Source organism: Procambarus clarkii, chromosome 40, assembly GCF_040958095.1.
Source record: "Procambarus clarkii isolate CNS0578487 chromosome 40, FALCON_Pclarkii_2.0, whole genome shotgun sequence".
NCBI classification, from domain to species: domain Eukaryota; kingdom Metazoa; phylum Arthropoda; class Malacostraca; order Decapoda; family Cambaridae; genus Procambarus; species Procambarus clarkii.
This window is the reverse complement of record NC_091189.1, coordinates 31101244-31120838: the sequence shown is the minus strand read 5'-3', so window position 1 is coordinate 31120838 and position 19595 is coordinate 31101244. Positions and strand designations below refer to the sequence as shown.

Below are 19595 nucleotides of genomic sequence, written 5' to 3'. Positions count from 1 at the left end.
TAAAGAAAATATACGTATCTGTCTTTCAAGAATATTTAAAGTATCAAATCCTTTTGAATCCGTTACATGATTTAATAATATACGTTTCCTGAAACAGAATGGCTGTGATGCAGCTCAGTCTGAAGGTCTGATGTACTCTGTGTACACCATGAACCCTTGTGGATCTCTGCAGTTAGTGAGTCGGGTTCTTAGCAAAAGTACTTCATGCAGGGACTCACTCGATGAGCCAGTTGAGAGAGCTACAATAAAAATTAACAACACGAAAGATGATGACTACAGAAGTCAGGCACAACTTGAATCCCTTATTTTACAAGGGGAAGATGTTAAGTCATCTGAGTTGGAAATGAATCAGGAGGAGATGGTTGTAGCCCCAGACATTCCAGGCTTTGAAGGTAGAGTATTTCAGTTTTTTCCTAAATTTTAAAATTAATTGTTAATTATCACACATTAGTATCATTATATACAACATGCAAAATAATACAAAATAAATACAAAACACATACAAAATAACAAACATACAAGCATACAAAAAAAATTTATACAAAATAAATACAATACAAGACATTTGTATTTATTTATCCATGAGTCCGTATACTGTACAGAGGAACCGCAAACATCTAAATTGTAACATTCCAGACTCTTGGTTTCACAATTTATGGATTTAATTTTTATTGGAAGGGGAATGAAGCTCTTTTCATGTGATAAAATTCATATTTTTCCAAAATCTAATATAAGAATAAATGAAACTGCAGAAGACCTATTAGCCAATACAAGGCAGCTCCTATTTATATCCACCAAAACTCATTCATATACAGTATATGTCTAACCTACTATTGAACACTCCAGCAATTTTGTCTATTGTATTGTCTAGTACACTGTGATTTGTTCCATAAAGCAATAACCTTCCTTTGAAACCAATATTTTCCTGAATCAAGACTTCTCCAATTTATATACTGTATATATTTTCTGTGGGTGAGCCTCTACAGCTCCGTGGAGGTTATCGGGCTAATGTACTTTATATTAGACCGAGACATTAGCTATAGAGTTCAGACCTACCAGCCCCAGAACCTGGCCCCTTCAGAGAGGTTTCAGGGAGCAATGGCCCTGGAAAGCCCCCCTCTGTGGTTGGGGGGTTTTCCTTATCTGCCATCAACTGGGGTTAGGCACCCAGAAAGGTAGGCATAACAAAACAAACCCCACATGGTAAGAAACTAAAACAAAAAAACAAACAGAGAGCTAGAAACTCCCTACAATCCCAAGGAAACAAGCAAACAAGCAAACATCACACTTTACTGCCGTGCCGCTTATCCTCGCAGCTCTACTGCCGTGCTGCTTGTCCTCGCAGCCCTCCCCTCCCCAAGAGGGGGATGGGGGGGGCTCCGAACTTCACCATGCCGGCTGCCTAGCACTCTAGTTCGTAAGCTAATGTCAACCGGGACAGACACTTCTCTGGCCTCAAATTCCTGGACGGTGTTTGCCTGTGTGGAATTCTCTGCTGTCTTGTCGTGGTGTGTGGTGGCCAGGAGCACCTCATCAGTGCCAGTGCCATCAAACTTAGGTGCTTCCTTCCCTAAGCGCCCTGTGATCACTGCCCCTGTGTGTCAGGGTTATCTCCCCTGAAGCATTCAGGAACCGCTCCCATAGGGGTTCTTGCTGCTCGGCATTTGCCTCGCCCTTGGGGTCAGCTGGGGCTTGGGGCCCTTGTTTGACCTTGGGTAGGGAGTGGTGTTGTGCTGGTTAGGGCGTTAAGGTGTTGTGCAGCCTACCACCTATGCGGCGACCAGTTCCTGTTGCGTCTGGGGACGGTTTACTTTTGCGGGGTTTTTCTTTTTTCTTTTGTTTTTTGTTTACCTGGTGGGGGGTCTGCCTAGTTGGACTATAGTTCCCCTGATATTGTTTTGGTGGCCTTCTGCTAGGCCCCCGTGCTTGTACACGTCACAGGGGTTTCGGTCTTGTCATCTACCCCTAGTTAGTTTGGGTGTTTAACAGGTTAGCAACACCTTGCCCGGGCTTTCCATAGTTGTTACCATGGGTCCTGGAAAACCCTGTCAGGGCTCGGTGGACTCATGAATGCATCTCTCGAGTTCCAGCCTTCCTTGTGCGGGTTTGAAGGTTGCTGTGTGCCCTTGTCTCAGGTTGACAGTCACCTGTTTTGCCTCCATCATGCTGCCTGTTGGGTCAACGACACCTTTGACCCTGGAGTCTTGCAAGACGTGTTCTCTGTTTGTGCTCCAGTGTTACTCTGATGATGTTGCCCTTAGGGTACAGGCAGCATCAGTGTTGCATGTTAGGCTTAGGTTACTGCAACGTGCTAGGTTGGTTTCCCACCCGGATGCCCCAAAGCTGCCCCGCTTTGGTTTTAGGGATCCAGACCTGGGGGTATTAGTCACTTCAACTTTGGCTCCTAACGCGCTCCTTGGCCCTTCCCCTGTTGTTCATCTGCACCTCTTCCCTGTGTCTGGCTCCCAAACATCTGAGGGTTTCGGATTCAGCACGGAGTTTAGTTGGTAATGAGACTTGGGCGGCTTCGGGGGCTGCCCCATTCTGGTCGGAGACAGAGGCATTTGAGCCGGTTCCTCCTGCCGAGGCTTCTGGGTCCCACCAGCAGGCCCCTGTCTTGTCTGCCTTTCCCCTGGACTTGGCCTTTTCTTCAGGGGTAGAGGGTTTGGAAAACGGCTCTGCCCCAAGTCCCGACTTGGGAGATCTCGAGGCTGGGGAGAAGTTGACCTGGGAGCCTTGAGCTCCCTTTGTCCCCGCTTGGGTGCTTTTGCCTTCCTTGCAGGGCTTATTGGTGCAGGGGAAGATGTTTTCTTACCCCCCTTCAAGGTATGAGTATGATTTGAGTTCGGCTCCTCCCCGGGTTCAGTTCCAGGCCCCTTTGGGTAACTCACCTCCATCTTTCCAGAGGTTTTCTACTTCTCGTATCTCCGCGAAGGAGACTCGGGAGGCTCTTGCTGCATACCTCTTGCGAGACCCGGTTTATGCCTCTGTGATGGATCCATCCTCTTTTGAGTTCAGTTCTTCTTCCCGCTTTTGGGTGCGTTTGGAGGGTCCGGAGTCTTCCTGGCTGGCAGACTGCCCATTCTTTTTGTTGGGGCGTGGCATGGTTTCTGTCAGACCTGCACGCTTGATTGGTGTGAAACTTCTACAGTTTTGCAAGTTTACCTGGGGAACATGTTAGAGCACCTTAAAGCGAGCTTGTTCGACCCGTGCTTTCTCAGGATGTTGGCCTTTTCCTTGCATGCAGGTTCCTTTTCTTTCGGCAGCGTTGGTTGCGGAGGATTTGCGAGCCCATGGGCATTTGGCTTCGGTCTTACGTTTCTTTTCCCCTTCTCGAGCTGTCTTTTGCCTGGCTTGAGGAGGATGTGGAGGCGTTGAGTGCCGGGCCTTCGTCTGGGGCGCTGACTTCGGCAGCTAGGGCGTCGGCTGCACTATTGAAGCTCTTTGCGCTATCTTGAAGGAGGCGGTGTCTCTGACTTTTGCTTCTTGCCTCACGTGCCGTCAGGCTGTGCTCGCCCTCTCTTTGGAATTCGCTTGGGTCCTGACTCTTAGGTTTTCGTCTCCGTTTTGTCCATTGCTGTTTGCAGAGGCTGCAGTCTCGCAGTTTCTGCAAGCGGCTTCGTCTAGTTGTCGTCCTATGTCGAACTTGTTGGTTCTCCAGGGTGGTCGTTCTCGGTTGTCTCGGAGGGGTTGTGCCAGGGTTCCGCTGGTCAAGGTGGGCCATTGGTGCCAGTTTCTAAGCTGACGTTGCCTTCGGTGCCAGCGTCGTCTGGTCGGCGTAGTGATCACCCCGTTCGACGTTTGGTTTCTCGTAAGGGGAGTCTGCCCTTTCGCGGTTTGCCCCATTGATGAGGCGATGGTGGGGGGGAGGCTCTCTCTGTTTGCCCACGATTTGTGGGCCTTTTCGGTCGTGTCATCCGGCCTGTGGTGGTGTTGGGCGGCTCATCCTCCTTTCGGGGGTTCGGGGCTAGCAGGGTAAGCTTCTCCTGCACTTCGTCAAGTCTTCTTGGAGTGAGTGTGCTTGGGCGTGGTCGATACGACCCTGTCCCTTAGGTGGGTTTCCCACCTGTTTCCAGTGCTGAAATGGGACTGTGCGGATCTGAGGTTCATTCTGGACTTGTCCCATCTGAACCCCTGGATTCCTTGCTCCTCCTTTTGGATAACTACTCTGTCTCAGGTACAATTTCTGTTGGAGCCTTGTGCCTAGATGGACCTCAAGAATGCTTATTGGCACGTTCCTATTCATCCAGGGTTCAGGGACTGGTTAGGTTTTGTAGTGGGGCGTCAGGCTTACTGCTTTCGTTGCCTCCCTTGCCTCCCTTTTGGCTTGAATCTGGCACTTCACATTTTCATGCATCTTACCCGGGTTGTGGTGACCCGTCTGCATCTGCTAGGGATTTGGGTTTTGGCCTACCTTGACGACTGGCTGGTGTGGACTTCCAGTCGGTCAACTTGTCTGCTCTCCAGGGATATGGTTCTTTCCCAGCTCGCCAGGTTCGGGTTCCTGGTGAACTGGAGAAGGTCCCATCTGGTTCTGTCCCAGGTTCGGACCTGGCTGGGTCTTGTTTGGGATTCTCGGACCACTTTCTTGTCTCTCCCTCCAGAGGAGTTGCTGCGGCTGCGGTCCCGCCGTTGGCTGTTTCTGAGGGGGGACCCGGGTCACACGGTTCTCGGCCTGAGAACTCGGTCACTCGGCCCTGGGAAACCCCTGTGGGGTTTCCCAGGGCTCTATGGTTTGATGGATGTGACCCTTGAGTCTCCTCTCAAGGGTCAAGGGAAGGGTCGTGCCAGGGCTCGGGGTTCTTTTTCCATTGTGGTAGGCCTCTGATGCCAGATTCGAGCCAGGCGCAGCCTCCGGTTCCGTCTTTTTCTGGTCGGCGTGGGGATCGCCCTGTGCGCCACTTAGGTTCTCTTAATGTGTATCGGCCCTTTCGCGATTCGTTCCATTGACGGGGTGATGGGGGGAGGCTCGCTCTGTTCGCTCTCTCTTGGTCCCACGATTTGAGGGCCTTTTGGGTTGTTTTGTGCGGCCTGCTATGACATTGGGTGGTCCCTCCTCTTTCCGGGGGTTCGGGGCTGGCAGGGCAGGCCACTTCTCCAGCGCTCTGTCAAGTCATCTCGGAGTGGGTTCGCTTGGGCGTGGTCGAAACGACCTCGTCTCTCAGGTGGGTTTCCTGCCTGTTTCCGGTCCCGAAATGGGACTTTTCATTTTAGACTTGTCTTGTCTGAACTTGTGGGTTTATTGCCCCTTCTTTTGGATGACTACTCTGTCCAGGTCCGTCGTCTTTTCGAGCCGGACGCTTGGATGTTGTCCTTGTACCTCAAGGATGCGTATTGGCAGTCCTGGTTCATCCGAGGTTCAGGGACTGGCTCGGTTTTATTGTGGGGCATCAAGGTTATCGCTTTTGTTGCCTTCCATTCGGCTTGAATCTGGCGCCTCGCGTTTTCACACGCCTTTCTTGGGTCATGGTGACCCGCCTGCGTCTGTTAGGTGTTTGGGTTCTGGCCTACCTCGACGACTGGCTTGTTTTGGCCTCCCAGCCAGTCCGCGTGTCTGCTCGCCAGGGATTTGGTTCTTTCCCAGCTCTCCAGGTTCGGGTTCTTGGTGAACTGGCAAAAGTCCCATCTGGTTTCCCCCTCAGGTGTGGTCTTGGCTGGGTCTTGTGTGGAACGCTGGAGCCACTTCCTTGTCTCTTCCTCTGGCATCTCTGCTTCACCTGCGTTCCCGGCTTTGTTTGTTCCTGAGGGGCTCCCAGGTCACAAAGCAGTTGCTCAAGGGTTTGTGCGGGAGCCTCAACTTTGTCATGATGGTCTACCCGCCGGGTCAGGTGTGGCTTCATCGGCTGTTCTGGTTCCTTCGGGGACGTTCCTTCCGCCTCTCTCGCGACCTCTGTGACCTCAGAGCCTAAATCTGTATTCCCTTGAGCGCAGGCGGGAGAGATACATAATACTGTACTCTATATGTGGAAAATAATTGAGGGGCTGGTCCCAAACCTGAACACAGAAATAACATCACATGAGACCAGAAGACATGGCAACGTGTGCAGAATACCCCCGTTGAAAAGCAGAGGTGCAACAAGTACTCTGAGAGAGAACTCTATCAACATCAGAGGCCCGAGACTGTTCAACATGCTTCCACTACACATTAGGGGCATAACTGGCAGACCCCTCACAGTGTTCAAGAGAGAGCTGGATAAGCACCTCCAAAGGATACCTGATCAACCGGGCTGTGACTCATACGTCAGGCTGCGAGCAGCCGCATCCAACAGCCTGGTTGATCAGTCCAGCAACCAGGAGGCCTGGTCGACGACCGGGCCACGGGGACGCTGAGCCCCGGAAGCACCTCAAGGTAAGGTAACCTCCGAGTTCGGCCTTCGGGGGCTTTACGTCAGTTGCTGCGTCGCCGGTTTTCCCTTTGTCCTTTTTTTTGGTTCAGTGCCTTGGCGCCTACCCGAGCCCTCGCTTGATGTGTTCACGGGGGGAGAAGGGGGTAGGTTGCGCAGACAGCGGCGCAGCAATGTGATGGTGTCATGCTCATTTGCTAATTTTCGTTTGGGCAGTTCTGTCCACTCGTTCAGCTTTTGGTAGCAATATTTTCATCAAAATAGGAGTTTGTTTTGGGGCACCTACCTTTCTGGGTGCCAGGCTGGTCGATGGCAAACATAGAATATCTCCCAACCACATGGGGGTTTCTATAGACCATTGCTCCTCGCACCTCTCTGAGGGATCCAGGTTCTGGCTTGTGGTAACCAGTAGGCAAGAACTCGATGCACATTGACTAATGCCAGAAAGTTATACATATCCATTCAGCCTGGATAGCTCTGGGGAGTGAAGGGGCTCCCCCCAGAAACATCAGATGTTTCAAAATGGTGTTTCATTACATTCAACACTGGTTTTATTTGACATGTACCTATAACTATTTCAACCCTCTGGAAGAAAAGACTTGGACGAGGATTCATCAATCATTTATGTGTCCACTTACTGTATTTAGAAGAAGCCCTATTTTGGGATATCAAAAACTTGTTTGGAAAACCTGTGTGTTTTAATTGAAATGTAAAAATACCAATACAACCTGATAGTTTTTTCTGATCCTAATATTTTGCAAAATGCGTAGACAGATTTGAAAACTACAAAGTTTGTTTTGAAAACTCAGTTGTTTTATTTAATTTCAGTTTTAAATATATCTCAGTTATAATTTTCATATGTAAATTATAAAGCTGTTTTTGTTAATGTGGTATTCAGTAGAACTTAGCATAAGTAAAACATCGTACAGTATTTTCTTGCTATGTCATACAACATACACATGGAAAATACTAGAGGGCCAGTGTAAGAGAGAGAGACCCTTGTGTAGGGAGAAATAGCAGTGTTAAATGTTGAAAAAACAGTCTGGAACTCTGATCCCTTTCATTTACACAGAGCATCATCTCAACAGGAGAATGTAATCTCCTAAAAAAAATGTAAACAAAAGGAATAAAATGGTTAAGAAAAAGCAGATTCAATGTAAGAAAATATAGAGAAACAACAGTGTTAAATGTAGAAAAACAGTCTGGAATATTATAAGACATAAATGAAGTATTGGGAAATGAGTATGACATGTATAGGGAGGGGACATTATTGGAACCAGGCAGGCAGGGACATGTGGCAGCTCCTATCAGTCACTTGGGAGAGGGAAGCAGTGACAACGAGACCAGTGTTGTGGATGGTCTCCAACAAATACGATAAGTGCAGTATTATAGATGTTTATAGCAGTGCTTCCCCTTTTCTTTATGAGTTAGAGATAGGAATTTGTGGAAATAAGGATTTTTGGAACCCTGTGTAATTACCTAAGTGTAGTTACAGGATGAGAGCTACGCTTGTGGTGTCCCATCTTCCCAACACTCTTTGTCATATAACGCTTTGAAACTACTGACGGTCTTGGCCTCCACCACCTTCTCACCTAACTTGTTCCAACCGTCTACCACTCTGTTTGCGAAGGTGAATTTTCTTATATTTCTTCAGCATCTGTGTTTAGCTAGTATAAATCTATGACCTCTTGTTCTTGAAGTTCCAGGTCTCAGGAAATCTTTCCTGTCGATTTTATCAATTCCTGATACTATTTTGTACGTAGTGATCATATCACCTCTTTTTCTTCTATCTTCTAGTTTTGGCATATTTAATGCTTCTAACCTCTTCTCGTAGCTCTTGCCCTTCAGTTCTGGGAGCCACTTAGTAGCGTGTCTTTGCACCTTTTCCAGTTTGTTGATGTGCTTCTTGAGATATGGGCACCACACAACAGCTGCATATTCTAGCTTTGGCCTAACAAAAGTCATGAACAATTTCTTTAGTATATCGCCATCCATGTATTTAAATGCAATTCTGAAGTTAGAAAGCATAGCATAGGCTCCTTGCACAATATTCTTTATGTGGTCCTCAGGTGATAGTTTTCTATCTAGAACCACCCCTAGATCTCTTTCTTTATCAGAATTCTTTAAAGATTTCTCACATAATATATAGGTTGTGTGGGGTCTATGTTCTCCTATTCCACATTCCATAACATGACATTTATTAACATTAAATTCCATTTGCCAAGTGGTGCTCCATATACTTATTTTGTCCAGGTCTTCTTGAAGGGCATGACAATCATCTAAATTTCTTATCCTTCCTATTATCCTAGCATCATCAGCAAACATGTTCATATAATTCTGTATACCAACTGGTAGATCATTTATGTAGACAATAAACATCACTGGTGCAAGAACTGAACCCTGTGGTACTCCACTTGTGACATTTCTCCATTCCGATACATTACCTCTGATTACTGCCCTCATCTTTCTATCAGTCAGAAAATTTTTCATCCATGTTAGAAGCTTACCTGTCACCCCTCCAATATTTTCCAGTTTCCAGAACAACCTCTTATGTGGAACTCTGTCGAAAGCCTTTTTTAGGTCCAGATAGATGCAGTCAACCCAACCATCTCTTTCCTGTAATATCTCTGTGGCTCAATCATAGAAACTGAGTAAATTTGTTACACAGGATCTTCCAGATTGAAAACCATACTGTCTGTCTGATATTATATCATTTCTCTCTAGGTGTTCTACCCATTAAGTTTTGATTAGTTTTTCCAATACTTTCACTATTACACTTGTCAATGATACAGGTCTGTAATTGAGGGGGTCTTCCCTGCTGCCACTTTTGTAGATTGGAACTATGTTAGCCTGTTTCCACATGTCTGCTACGATTCCTGTACACAGGGATGCCTGAAAGATCAGGTGAAGTGGAATGCTGAGCTCAGATGCACATTCTCTCAGAACCCATGGTGAAGCGCCATCTGGGCCAGTTGCTTTGTTCTTACTGAGCTCCTTCAGCATATTTTCCACTTCATCTCTAGACACCTCTATCCGCTCTATGTTGTTCTCTGGAATTCTTATTGTGTCTGGTTCTCTGAAGATTTCATTTTGTACAAACACACTTTGGAACTTTTCATTTAATGTTTCACACATTTCCTTTTCATTTTCCGTGAATCTGTTTCCCATTTTCAACCTCTGGATATTATCCTTTACCTGCAATTTGTTGTTTATGAATTTGTAGAATAGGCCCGGTTCTGTTTTACATTCATACGCTATCTCTTTTTCAAAATTTCTTTCTGCCTCTCTCCTTACTGCCGTATAGTTGTTTCTCGCATCTTTGTATCGCTGGTATGTTTGGGGGTTTGGCCTCTTCCTATACTGATTCCATTTTTGTGTCTTTTGGTCTCTGGCCCTCTCACAATTTCTGTCGAACCAATCCTGTTTTCTGGCCCTGCATCTCTGTTTTGGTATGAATGTTTGTGTGCCTTCCTCGTATATTTTTAAAAAATTTGGCATACATTTCATTTACTTCCCTGCCTAGCAACAATTCTGTCCAATTACACTCATTAAAAAATTTCCGAAGTTCCCCATAGTGACCTCTCCTTAAATCGAGTTTATCAATTGTTTCAATGTCCCCATTTTCTTCTAGATGATATCTTAAAGCATAATCAATGTCTAACAGGACGTGATCACTTTTTCCCAAGGGAGGAAGGTACTGGATGTCAAGTATCTCTTCTTCTTTCCTGGTGAATACTAGATCCAGTACTGACAGTACATCTCCTTCCCTCATTCTTGTGGCCTGCTTTATGTGTTGATACAAGAATGTCTCCAGAATGAGGTTCACAAATCTGCATGTCCAAAAGTCCTCTGTTCTTGCTTCATAGGCCTCTCAGTTTATTTCTTTAAAGTTGAAGTCCACCAGTATCAACAGTCGTGATTTATCTTTATCTGCTTGTACAATAATATCTCTCATGACCATTATGAGACCCTCTCGTTTGTCATCCAGTTCTTCCTTTGTCCATGTGTTGCTTGCTGGTGGGCTGTAGGCATTTAAAATTATCAGCTTATCATCCTGATTCCAGATCTGCAATGCCATTATGTCAATATCTCGAGGGTTTTCAAATATTAACTCTCTTACCTTCAGGTGTTTTTTCACCAGTACAGCCACTCCTCGTCCCTTCCTAGTTTTCCTGTCACGTCTCCAAACTGAATAGCCTATTGGGAATATGACTTCATTTATTATATTTCCTTCAAGTTTCGTCTCTGATAATGTGACAATATCTGGGACCCTAAGCTGGATTATATCTTGCAACTCCAAAGTTTTTGACCTCACTCCATCTATGTTGGTATATACAATTTTCAGGAACATGTTCCCTTTTACTTTGCTCTTTACTCCCCCTTCCACTACTGATCTTGGTGCTTTGTTTTTATGTACCATTTCACAAGCTTTCCAGTCCCTGTCACTTTGTAGAAAAAAGAATTTCTGTCTTCTTCATTTCTATCTCCATTTAGACGTTTTGCATCAATTAGGTTCATTTTCAGCTTTTCTCTGTCTTCCTTGGAGAGGTCTTGTCTTATTGACCAAAGTTTACCAACCTCATCACTCTGCAATTTCCTGGAATTTCTTAGCACTTCCATCATGTTTTTCACTCTATTAAACGTCACCCTTAAGGGGCGGTTCTTGTCTTATATTTTCCTATTCTTCTAAAATCACTGACATTTTCCTTTGAGCCTTCTCCTAAACCTACTATTTTCTCTATGATTTTCATCTCTTCTGCCGCTCGGTCCACCCTAGATGAAATTTCCTTCTCTAAACATCCAAAAATGATTATGGACTTAGTTCTATCTGCAGTGTTTTGTACCAGTTTACTGTTGGTTACCAGTTCTTTCCTAATTGCTTGCCTAATTTCTGCTTCTTGTTTGTCATTTCTGGTTTTGACTTCGGAACACACTTCTTTGATAGTCTCTTTCTCTTTTACAACTTGAGCATGTCGCTTTTATTTCTTCTTTATACTTTTCTATTTCTTTATTCACCTCCTCTATGTGAGTTGTCAGTGAAGTTTCCAGTTGGAGATCCTTACCTAACTCTATGTTAGCCCTTAGGCTCGCTTGGAGTTGTTCACCATATGAGTCTATTTTCTTGTTTATTTCTTCAAAGTCACCACACTTCACTTTCCACACCTCATTTTCTTTCACTAGTTCCTTGATTTGTTCCTCCTGATTTGTTACCTTGTCTGTTAATGCAGTAATAATTTTACCTTGTTGAAGCATACTCTCTTTTAGAGTGCAAAGCTCACTCCAAAGAGCTCCATTGTCTTCTTCCAATTTAAGCACTTTTTCTTCATACTTCTTTTGCATATCCTCAATTATCTCTAACCTGCCAAGAACACCTCCTTTCCTTATATCTTGTGGTGAGAATCCTTTGAAACCATCATCTGATGGTGTGTCTACATTGCCAGTGGTGGTGGTGACGGCGGCCATCTTAGTTTTTGTTCTAGACCAAAACAAACTTTTCCACTCAGCTATTTTCACTCACTTTTACTTGTTTATTGTATTTTATTTACTTTTACACTTCCCTGAACCTTTATGTAACCTGGGACACCACTGTAGCCCTCAACCTGTTCCCAATACTTAGGTAATTCGATATTTCCAGGAGCTTGCTGCAGTGTGACTCCTGCCTCCTTCAGCTAAAAAAAAAAAAAAAAAAAAAAAAAAGTGTGTAGGGAGAGTGGTGTTGTTAATTTAGGTGTATGTGCTCAGCTGTATGTCACATGGGAAGATTATCCACATTTATTTTGTATATCCATTTGTAAACCCAGACCCTTTGTAGTGACCTAAGAGGAGTGGAATAGAGTAATGACCTTAAGTCCCAGGTTGTAGAGGGAGAAGGAACCTCCCCTCCCCCTTTTTGTTTGTATCAATCCTGTGGTGGATCCAAGTACACCCCCCATCCCTGTTCTAAGAAGTGTGAGGAAATCTGGTATTTGTTAAATAAAATCATTTTTGTAAAATTGTACCCCAAGGTGTATTTCTTGTCCCATGTAATTAGAACTGGTGGTTATTACTATATAACCCCTGCACTTCCACTATTTATAAGAAAGTAAGAGCGGGTGTTAGTGATACTTTAAGGTACGGCTTTCAATCTCGTTCCTTACACCAGGTCTCAAATCTATATAGTAAAATAATAACATACGATATAGACAAAAATGTAGAATAGAACCAGTGAAGAGCAGGGCTGCCATAGGCACAATCAAAGAACACTCTTTGAACATCAGAGGTCCGCGGTTGTTCAAAATACTCCTAGCGAGTACAGTACTGTATATGAAATATTGCCGGAACAAACGTGGAAATCTTCAAGAGAAAACTAGATAGTTTTCTTCAAGAAGTGCTGGACCAAGCAGGCTGTGGTGGATATGTGGGCCTGTGGGCCGCTCCAAGCAATAGACCGTTGAACAAAGCTGCTACAAGTCACAGGGGCCAGGCTTGGGGTGTAGAAGAAATCCCAGAACCCCATCCAGGTACAACTCGCCAAATACATGACAAAACTACGACATTGCTACAACATTTGAACAACTTGTAACAAACACCTTCTAACAAGTTGTAACAGCTTTCTAACACGCCATAAAAACTTTATGTAACAGCTTTGTAAAAGTTGTAATAAAGTAACAATAGGGACGGTTACATTGTGTGTTTGCATGGAATCCAGGTATACATACTGTATGCAAGGGAATTCTCCCAAAACATGGAGACACGTTAGCTTCTCTTTTTGAGGTTATCTTGAGAGGATTTCAGCGCTTAGCATCACCGTGGCCCGGTCCTTGACCAGGCCTCCTTTTTGTTACACACCCCCAGGAAGCAGCCCATAGCAGCTGTCTAACTCCTAGGTACCTATTTACTGCTAGGTGAACAGGAGCATCAGGGCAAAAGAAATTCTGCCCATTTGTTTACACCTCCGCCGGGATCGAACCTGGAACGTTAGGACTACGAATCCCGAACGCTGTCCACTCAACCGTCAGACCTCCCCTCATAACTACATTCTCAACCTTTTCTATGACAAATTATGGCTTAATTACAAACCATTTGACATATTTCTGCCAATACAACCAGAGTACTTGTTTGCAACTTGCTTTGGGTACCACACAGCAATACTTGTGAGTGCATCAACATACTGTATATGAAAGACAACTTTTTTTTTTTTTTTTTTTTTTTTTTTTGAGATATATACAAGAGTTGTTACATTCTTGTACAGCCACTAGTACGCGTAGCGTTTCGGGCAAGTCCTTAATCCTATGGTCCCTGGAATACGATCCCCTGCCGCGAAGAATCGTTTTTTCATCCAAGTACACATTTTACTGTTGCGTTAAACAGAGGCTACAGTTAAGGAATTGCGCCCAGTAAATCCTCCCCGGCCAGGATACGAACCCATGACATAGCGCTCGCGGAACGCCAGGCGAGTGTCTTACCACTACACCACGGAGACAACTGTCTCCTACCCATACATTTATAACACATAATGTCCCACACAGATGCTAACCATAACAGCTCTGTCACAAATCCAGGTAGAAGCAGTGAATTCTCAGGTTGCAATGCTTATTGATGCAATGGCAACATTTGACCTGTCTTTGTCTAGAACCTCAGCTCAGGTCATGCATTAATTTCTCTTGGGAATTTGTTTGCTGTTTCACACCATTTTGAACTTCAATTTTATTGACTTAATTTGATACTCAGTTTCAGATCAAAATTGGGTAGGATTTTTTCTTGTAATTTTGTCTAATTTCCCATCGTTTGTTAATGAAATTTGAATTTTACAGAGCGGCAGTTACTGAAATCCACAAACAGAAGATCAAATTCAAGAAAAATTATTGCTTCACAGGGGAGTCCTGCTGGAACAATACTAACTGATATTGTTAAGGTATAACACTTTATGGTAATACTTCCCATGGGATTTATTCTTGTAGACTAACTAGGGTCTTATGTTTATTAGGAAGCTTTTCAATAGTCACCTTACTAATCTTCCTGTCTTACATGTTTCATTAGCTTTACAGTTTCTACAAGCTTACTACTTTATTTCAAGTGTTCATTACAGTACTGTATTTTGATGAAATTTTCTATTTAACCACCTAATTAAATGTTGTTTTCTTGGGAAGTTTGTCATCATTTGTGTTCTCTACAGTTGTGATTTTTTATATTTTAGGAAGTGTTTGGTGTGTTTAGGTGAGATATTCAACAGTTGGATAAATTGTATTTGTTTATACTTTCATGACAGTAAAAAAAACATTTATTGATTTTTTGTGCCAGTTAACCCTTGTGTTGCTAAGGGCAATTTGGCCATTGTCACCCACAGGCACATAACAACAACAACAACAACAACAAAATTTTCATCTAAACCTATTAATTTGTGTTCTCTGATCATGGGAAAAATAATAAAAACATCGTAAGTGGCATATTTTACCCACTATAGGGCGGGGAAGTCTGGCAAAAACAGGCGCTGACTCATCATGCATCCCAGACGGTCTGCTCCGCCCCAGCTGTCAGGCAGGAGTGGCCACAAAGAGATAATTACCTAATTATTTCAATGTCTCTGATTTATTTTTCTTCGTTTTTTGCTGTAATATTATTCAATAGTGTGTAGTGTGATCTATTTATATAATAAAATGTGTGAATCATCGCTGTACTCAAAATTATGGTGTGCATATTGTTGATTCAATTATTGTGTTCATCAAACAGTGAACAAATACTTTGTCGGCTATTACACTATATACACACATTATATATAAGTATCTGCATGTTTTGTTCACCATAACGAACCACTAAGTTGGTATTATGAGTCAAAAAGCAACGAGGAGTGACCACAGCATACCAGCCAGCCACTCGCTGCCACTCACTCCCTCAACACCTCACTCGCCCACATTCTCCTCCCACCATACTGTTTTTGCTTTTATTCACTATATACAGATGTTATATATAAGTATCTACATATTTTGTTCACCACAACTGTACAACTAAGCTGAAATAGTTAGTTTAGGTACTAAGAGACTTCGCTACACACAGTCAGCTGGTGGCTGCCTCCCTCACAAATTCAACCTTGAGGTTACCTTGAGGTGCTTCCGGGGCTTAGCGTCCCCGCGGCCCGGTCGTCGACCAGGCCTCCTGGTTGCCGGACTGATCAACCAGGCTGTTGGACGCGGCTGCTCGCAGCCTGACGTACGAGTCGTTCAAGGTCAGATGCACTAAAATTTCTCCCCCCAACAATACTGTTTGTGGTGTTATTACACTATATACAGACGTTATATAAGTATCTACATGTTTTGTTCACCACAACTCTACAACTAAGCTGATATAGTTAGTTCAGGCACTAAGAGACATCATTACACACAGTCAGCTGGCAGCTGTCTCCCACACACATTCAGGGTCAGACGCAATCAAATTTCTCTCCCAACAATACTATTTGTGGTGTTATTACCCTATATACACACATTATATATAAGTATTTACATGTTTTGTTCACCATAACTGTTCAACTAAGCCGGTATAGTGCCCAAAGAGCATTGTGGCCACCCCTACCCAGCATGATAAATCATGCAGATGTCACACCTCCCTCACCAAAATGGCTTCTCCCCACACTCTTTTTGCTGTTATTATACTATATATACACGTTATATATAAGTATCTCCATTTGTGTTCACCATAACGAACCATTGGTGTACTGAGTGGCAGTGGCAGGAAGTGGCAGCCCGCCACTGGCAGTCACTTGCTCCCTCCGTCACCTCACCTTACTCGCCACCATTCTCCTCCCACTATACTGTTTTTGCTTTTATTCACTATATACAGATGTTATATATATAAGTATCTGCATGTTTTGTTCACCATAGCGAACAACTAAGCTGGTATAGTGAGTCCAGACAATAAAAGGTGGTCACACAGAGTCAACAGATAACGCTACCTTCCTCCCCACTAAGATTGCTCCTCCCACTAATTATCTTTGTTGTGCTAATTATCACAACAATCCTGCTATTATCAAAATCCTGGTCATTTTTATCACAGTCAGGGGTCTTCTGTAATACTATCATCGCTAAATAATAACATGTACATATATATTATGGCATTTTTAGGCGATGCTGTGGTCACAAGCTGGTCAGCAGTGCTGTGAGCTCATGCTACGTTTGTCAGCCTTGGTGGCTCACTCACTACTGAGGCCCTCAAACCCGGGAATGTGGCCCATGATTTTTTTTTTAATGGCATCTTTTTACAAGAGCCCTGATGAAGGTGAGGTGAACCCCATGTATCTGCGGGCCGTTTAAATCTTGTGTAGTACTCCATGTCAGTGCAATTTATTGCAAGTTACTCAACCCTGCATATGACGTGTTGCGCAGTTTAAGGGCTAAAGACATTATTTTCTGGGGGGAGCCTTGTCGGCTCCTCGGAGCTTATCCAGGCTGATATGCTAATGTCAAACTTTGGCATCAGTCATGTGTATGGAGTTCTGTGGGCCTACCGGGAAACACAAGCCAGAACCTGGCCCCCCCTCAGAGAGGCGTGGGGAGTAATGGCCTATAGAAACCCCTGTGTCGTTAGAAGCATTCTATGTCTGCCATCGACTTGGTCAGGCACCCAGAAAGGTAAGCATCCCAAAACAAACCTCTATTCTGGTGAAAATTGTTACCAAAAGCCGAACAAGTGGATAGAACTCCCCAAAAAGGAACAAGCAAACGAGCATGACGTCACATGTCGCCACACAGCTGTCTGCGCAGCTACCCCCCTCCCCTGGGAGGGGGAAGGGGAAGCCCCAGACCTTGCACTAGCTATCCACTCTTCAGTTCTAAGGCTGATGCTAGAGGCAGAGGTCATGTGCTCTGGCTCCAGTGATTTTCAGCACTGTGCTTAGAGTGTGGTGGCTGTCTTCCAGGGGTGCAAGAGCCAGGAGTTATTCTACAGTACTCGGGCTGCATGCACCTAGGGTTCCCTTCCCTAGGTGCCCTGTAAATGCTGCCCTTGGGGCTTGGGGTTACCTTCCATAAGTTCCTTGGGTCCTGCCTCTGCTCTGCTGTTTCACTGCTCGGTTTTTTGGCCACCCTTTGGGTGCTTGGGAGTTTTGTCTCCCTTGTTTATCTTAGGGTAAGAGGCAGTTTGCACTGGTACGGGGTGCAGGGTGCTGCACAGCTTGTTTTCACCATTCATAGTGGCTGACTCTGTTCCTTTGGGTACGTTGTCCTCTTGCAGTTTTTTTTTGTGCCTTGTAAAGGGGGGGGGGGGGTCCTGCCTTGCTTGCCCCTTGGTATCTGACCTAATACAATTTTCTTCTGGTGGTGCCCCGTGCTAGGTCTCTGTGAGTGTTCACATCCCGGGGTTCAGTTTTTAGAAGGTTTGATAGACTTAGGCGCTGGTTAGCAGTACCCTGCCTGGGCTTCCCTGAGCGTGAGTTCAGTCTCAGGACCCTTGGAATCCCCATGGGGGCGGGTGGGTCCGATGGATGTGACCCCTGAGTCCTCCCTCGCTTTGTGCGAGTTCGAGGGTTGCTTTGTCCCTTTGTCTCAGGATGACTCTCACTGTTTTTGCCTCCGTCTGCTGTCTGTGGAGTCGGTGGCATCTTCGACCCGGAGTCCTGCGAGTTTTGTTGCTTGTTTGTGACTTGGCGCTAGGTTGTTTGCTACCCGGAAGCCTCGAGGCTGCCCCATTTTTAGTTGTTGTGATGGAGCTTGGGGGTGTTGGCTGCTTCAGTTTCGTTCCTTCCTCATCCCCCTTGTCTTTCCCCCTGTTGTGGTTTGGTCTGCCCCCCCCCCTTTCCTCCCTGCATCCAGATCCTTTCCGTCTGTGGGTTCGGGGTCGAGGCGGGGATTCAGTGGTCTTGAGACTTGGGTGGTCTACCCTTCAGGGGTAGCGATGGAGGCATTCGAGCCTGTTCCTCCAGCCGGGTTGCATGAGTCTGCCAGTGGGCTCCCATCCTTAGTAAATTTCCAACTGCCCTGGCCTTTTCTTGTGAGGCTAGGGCTATGGGGGGATGGCTTGGCCCTGGGGCCTGCCGTGGAGGTTCCTGGGGTTGGGGAGGGGGTGACTTGGGGGCCTCGGGCCCCGTTGGACCCCGCCGGAGTTTTCTACCCACAGTGCGGGGCTTGCGGTTACTGGGAGTGGGGTTTGTCCTTCCCCCCTCTGCGTACGAGAGCCCCTCCCTGAGTTCGGATCCTTGTTCCTTCGGGTCCATTCGGTTTCGTCCTATCGGTGGGCACTTTTCTCCGTTTCTACCCCCCTTTTCTCTGGGGCAAGACTTCTCCATCATGGAGGGGTCATGTTCCCCTATTATCGGGGTTTCTGCATGGCTTTTGGTCTCGGGTGCGACTGCCTTTCTGAGCCTTCGTGACATTGTTTGCTTCTGTGAGATCTCGGGGGTTCAGGAACGTCTTCGATTCTTCCTGCATTATTGGAACGTCAGTTTTAGGCTTACCTCCGGTCCTTTTTGGACTCGTTGGTCCGTTTCCGTGCTTTGGTTTTTCGATACTGTCTCGTTCTTTTGTCATTATATCTTCTCTCCGTGCTCTGTCTAGGAACTGCTAATATTTTGCGATACACCTTTTTGGCACTCCTCCCCGCAGGACGGGGTTGTGCGGTTCGGACCTCATGCGTCCTGAGCATGCGCCATAGGAGTTTGTTTTGTTATGAAGGGTGTACACAAGTGCTGGTGTTCTGCATCCTTCTTCTCTCGGGTGATTCGCCTCTACCCTACTATTCTCCTGCAGGTGCGGCTCTGGCCTTCTTCCTCTGGCGGTGTTCCCGGACTCCTCTCAGCTACGTTGTGTCATGACACATTCATGCCTACGTTCTGCAGGTGAGTTTATGCGGTCTGGCATCTCTTTCGGCTAGGCGCTGGTTGGTGGCTACGAATTTATGGACATCAGACTAAGGTGACTGAAGAGGGCCTATTGGCCCATACGAGACAGTTTCTATTTATACCCATCCAGTCCCACTCATATACATGATCATCACATGCTTGAGTCAATCATGGGACCCCACCTTCGCCATGTTATGAGGTAAAATGGTGGAGGTAAATGTTACACTGGGTCAGGATATTATGTGGTGACATTTTGCTGTGGCTTGATACTGGGGTTCCGTGTTGGGGTTTGATTGTGGCGTTTTGTTTGGCCCTGGCGTACTTCTTCCTGGGCCTTCCTTGTTCGTCTGTGTTGCTTGTTACATGGTGGGTCATGGCCCCGTTTTTCGTGGTCTTATCTGGGTCACTCTTTCCTTGCCCGTCTTGCAGTGCCTGGCTTAGCCCTT

The 19595-nt window shown here is 45.5% G+C and overlaps 1 protein-coding gene across 1 annotated transcript in view; it reads left to right on the top strand.

Annotated features, from left to right (window-relative positions):
* Positions 1–19595, top strand: part of LOC123757990 (uncharacterized) — a 71179-nt gene that overhangs the window by 32127 nt on the left and 19457 nt on the right. The window contains exons 4-5 of the mRNA XM_045742074.2: positions 98–392; positions 14138–14238. Of these exons, the coding sequence (XP_045598030.2) occupies positions 98–392; positions 14138–14238 (396 nt within the window). The remainder of the gene's footprint in view (positions 1–97; positions 393–14137; positions 14239–19595) is intronic.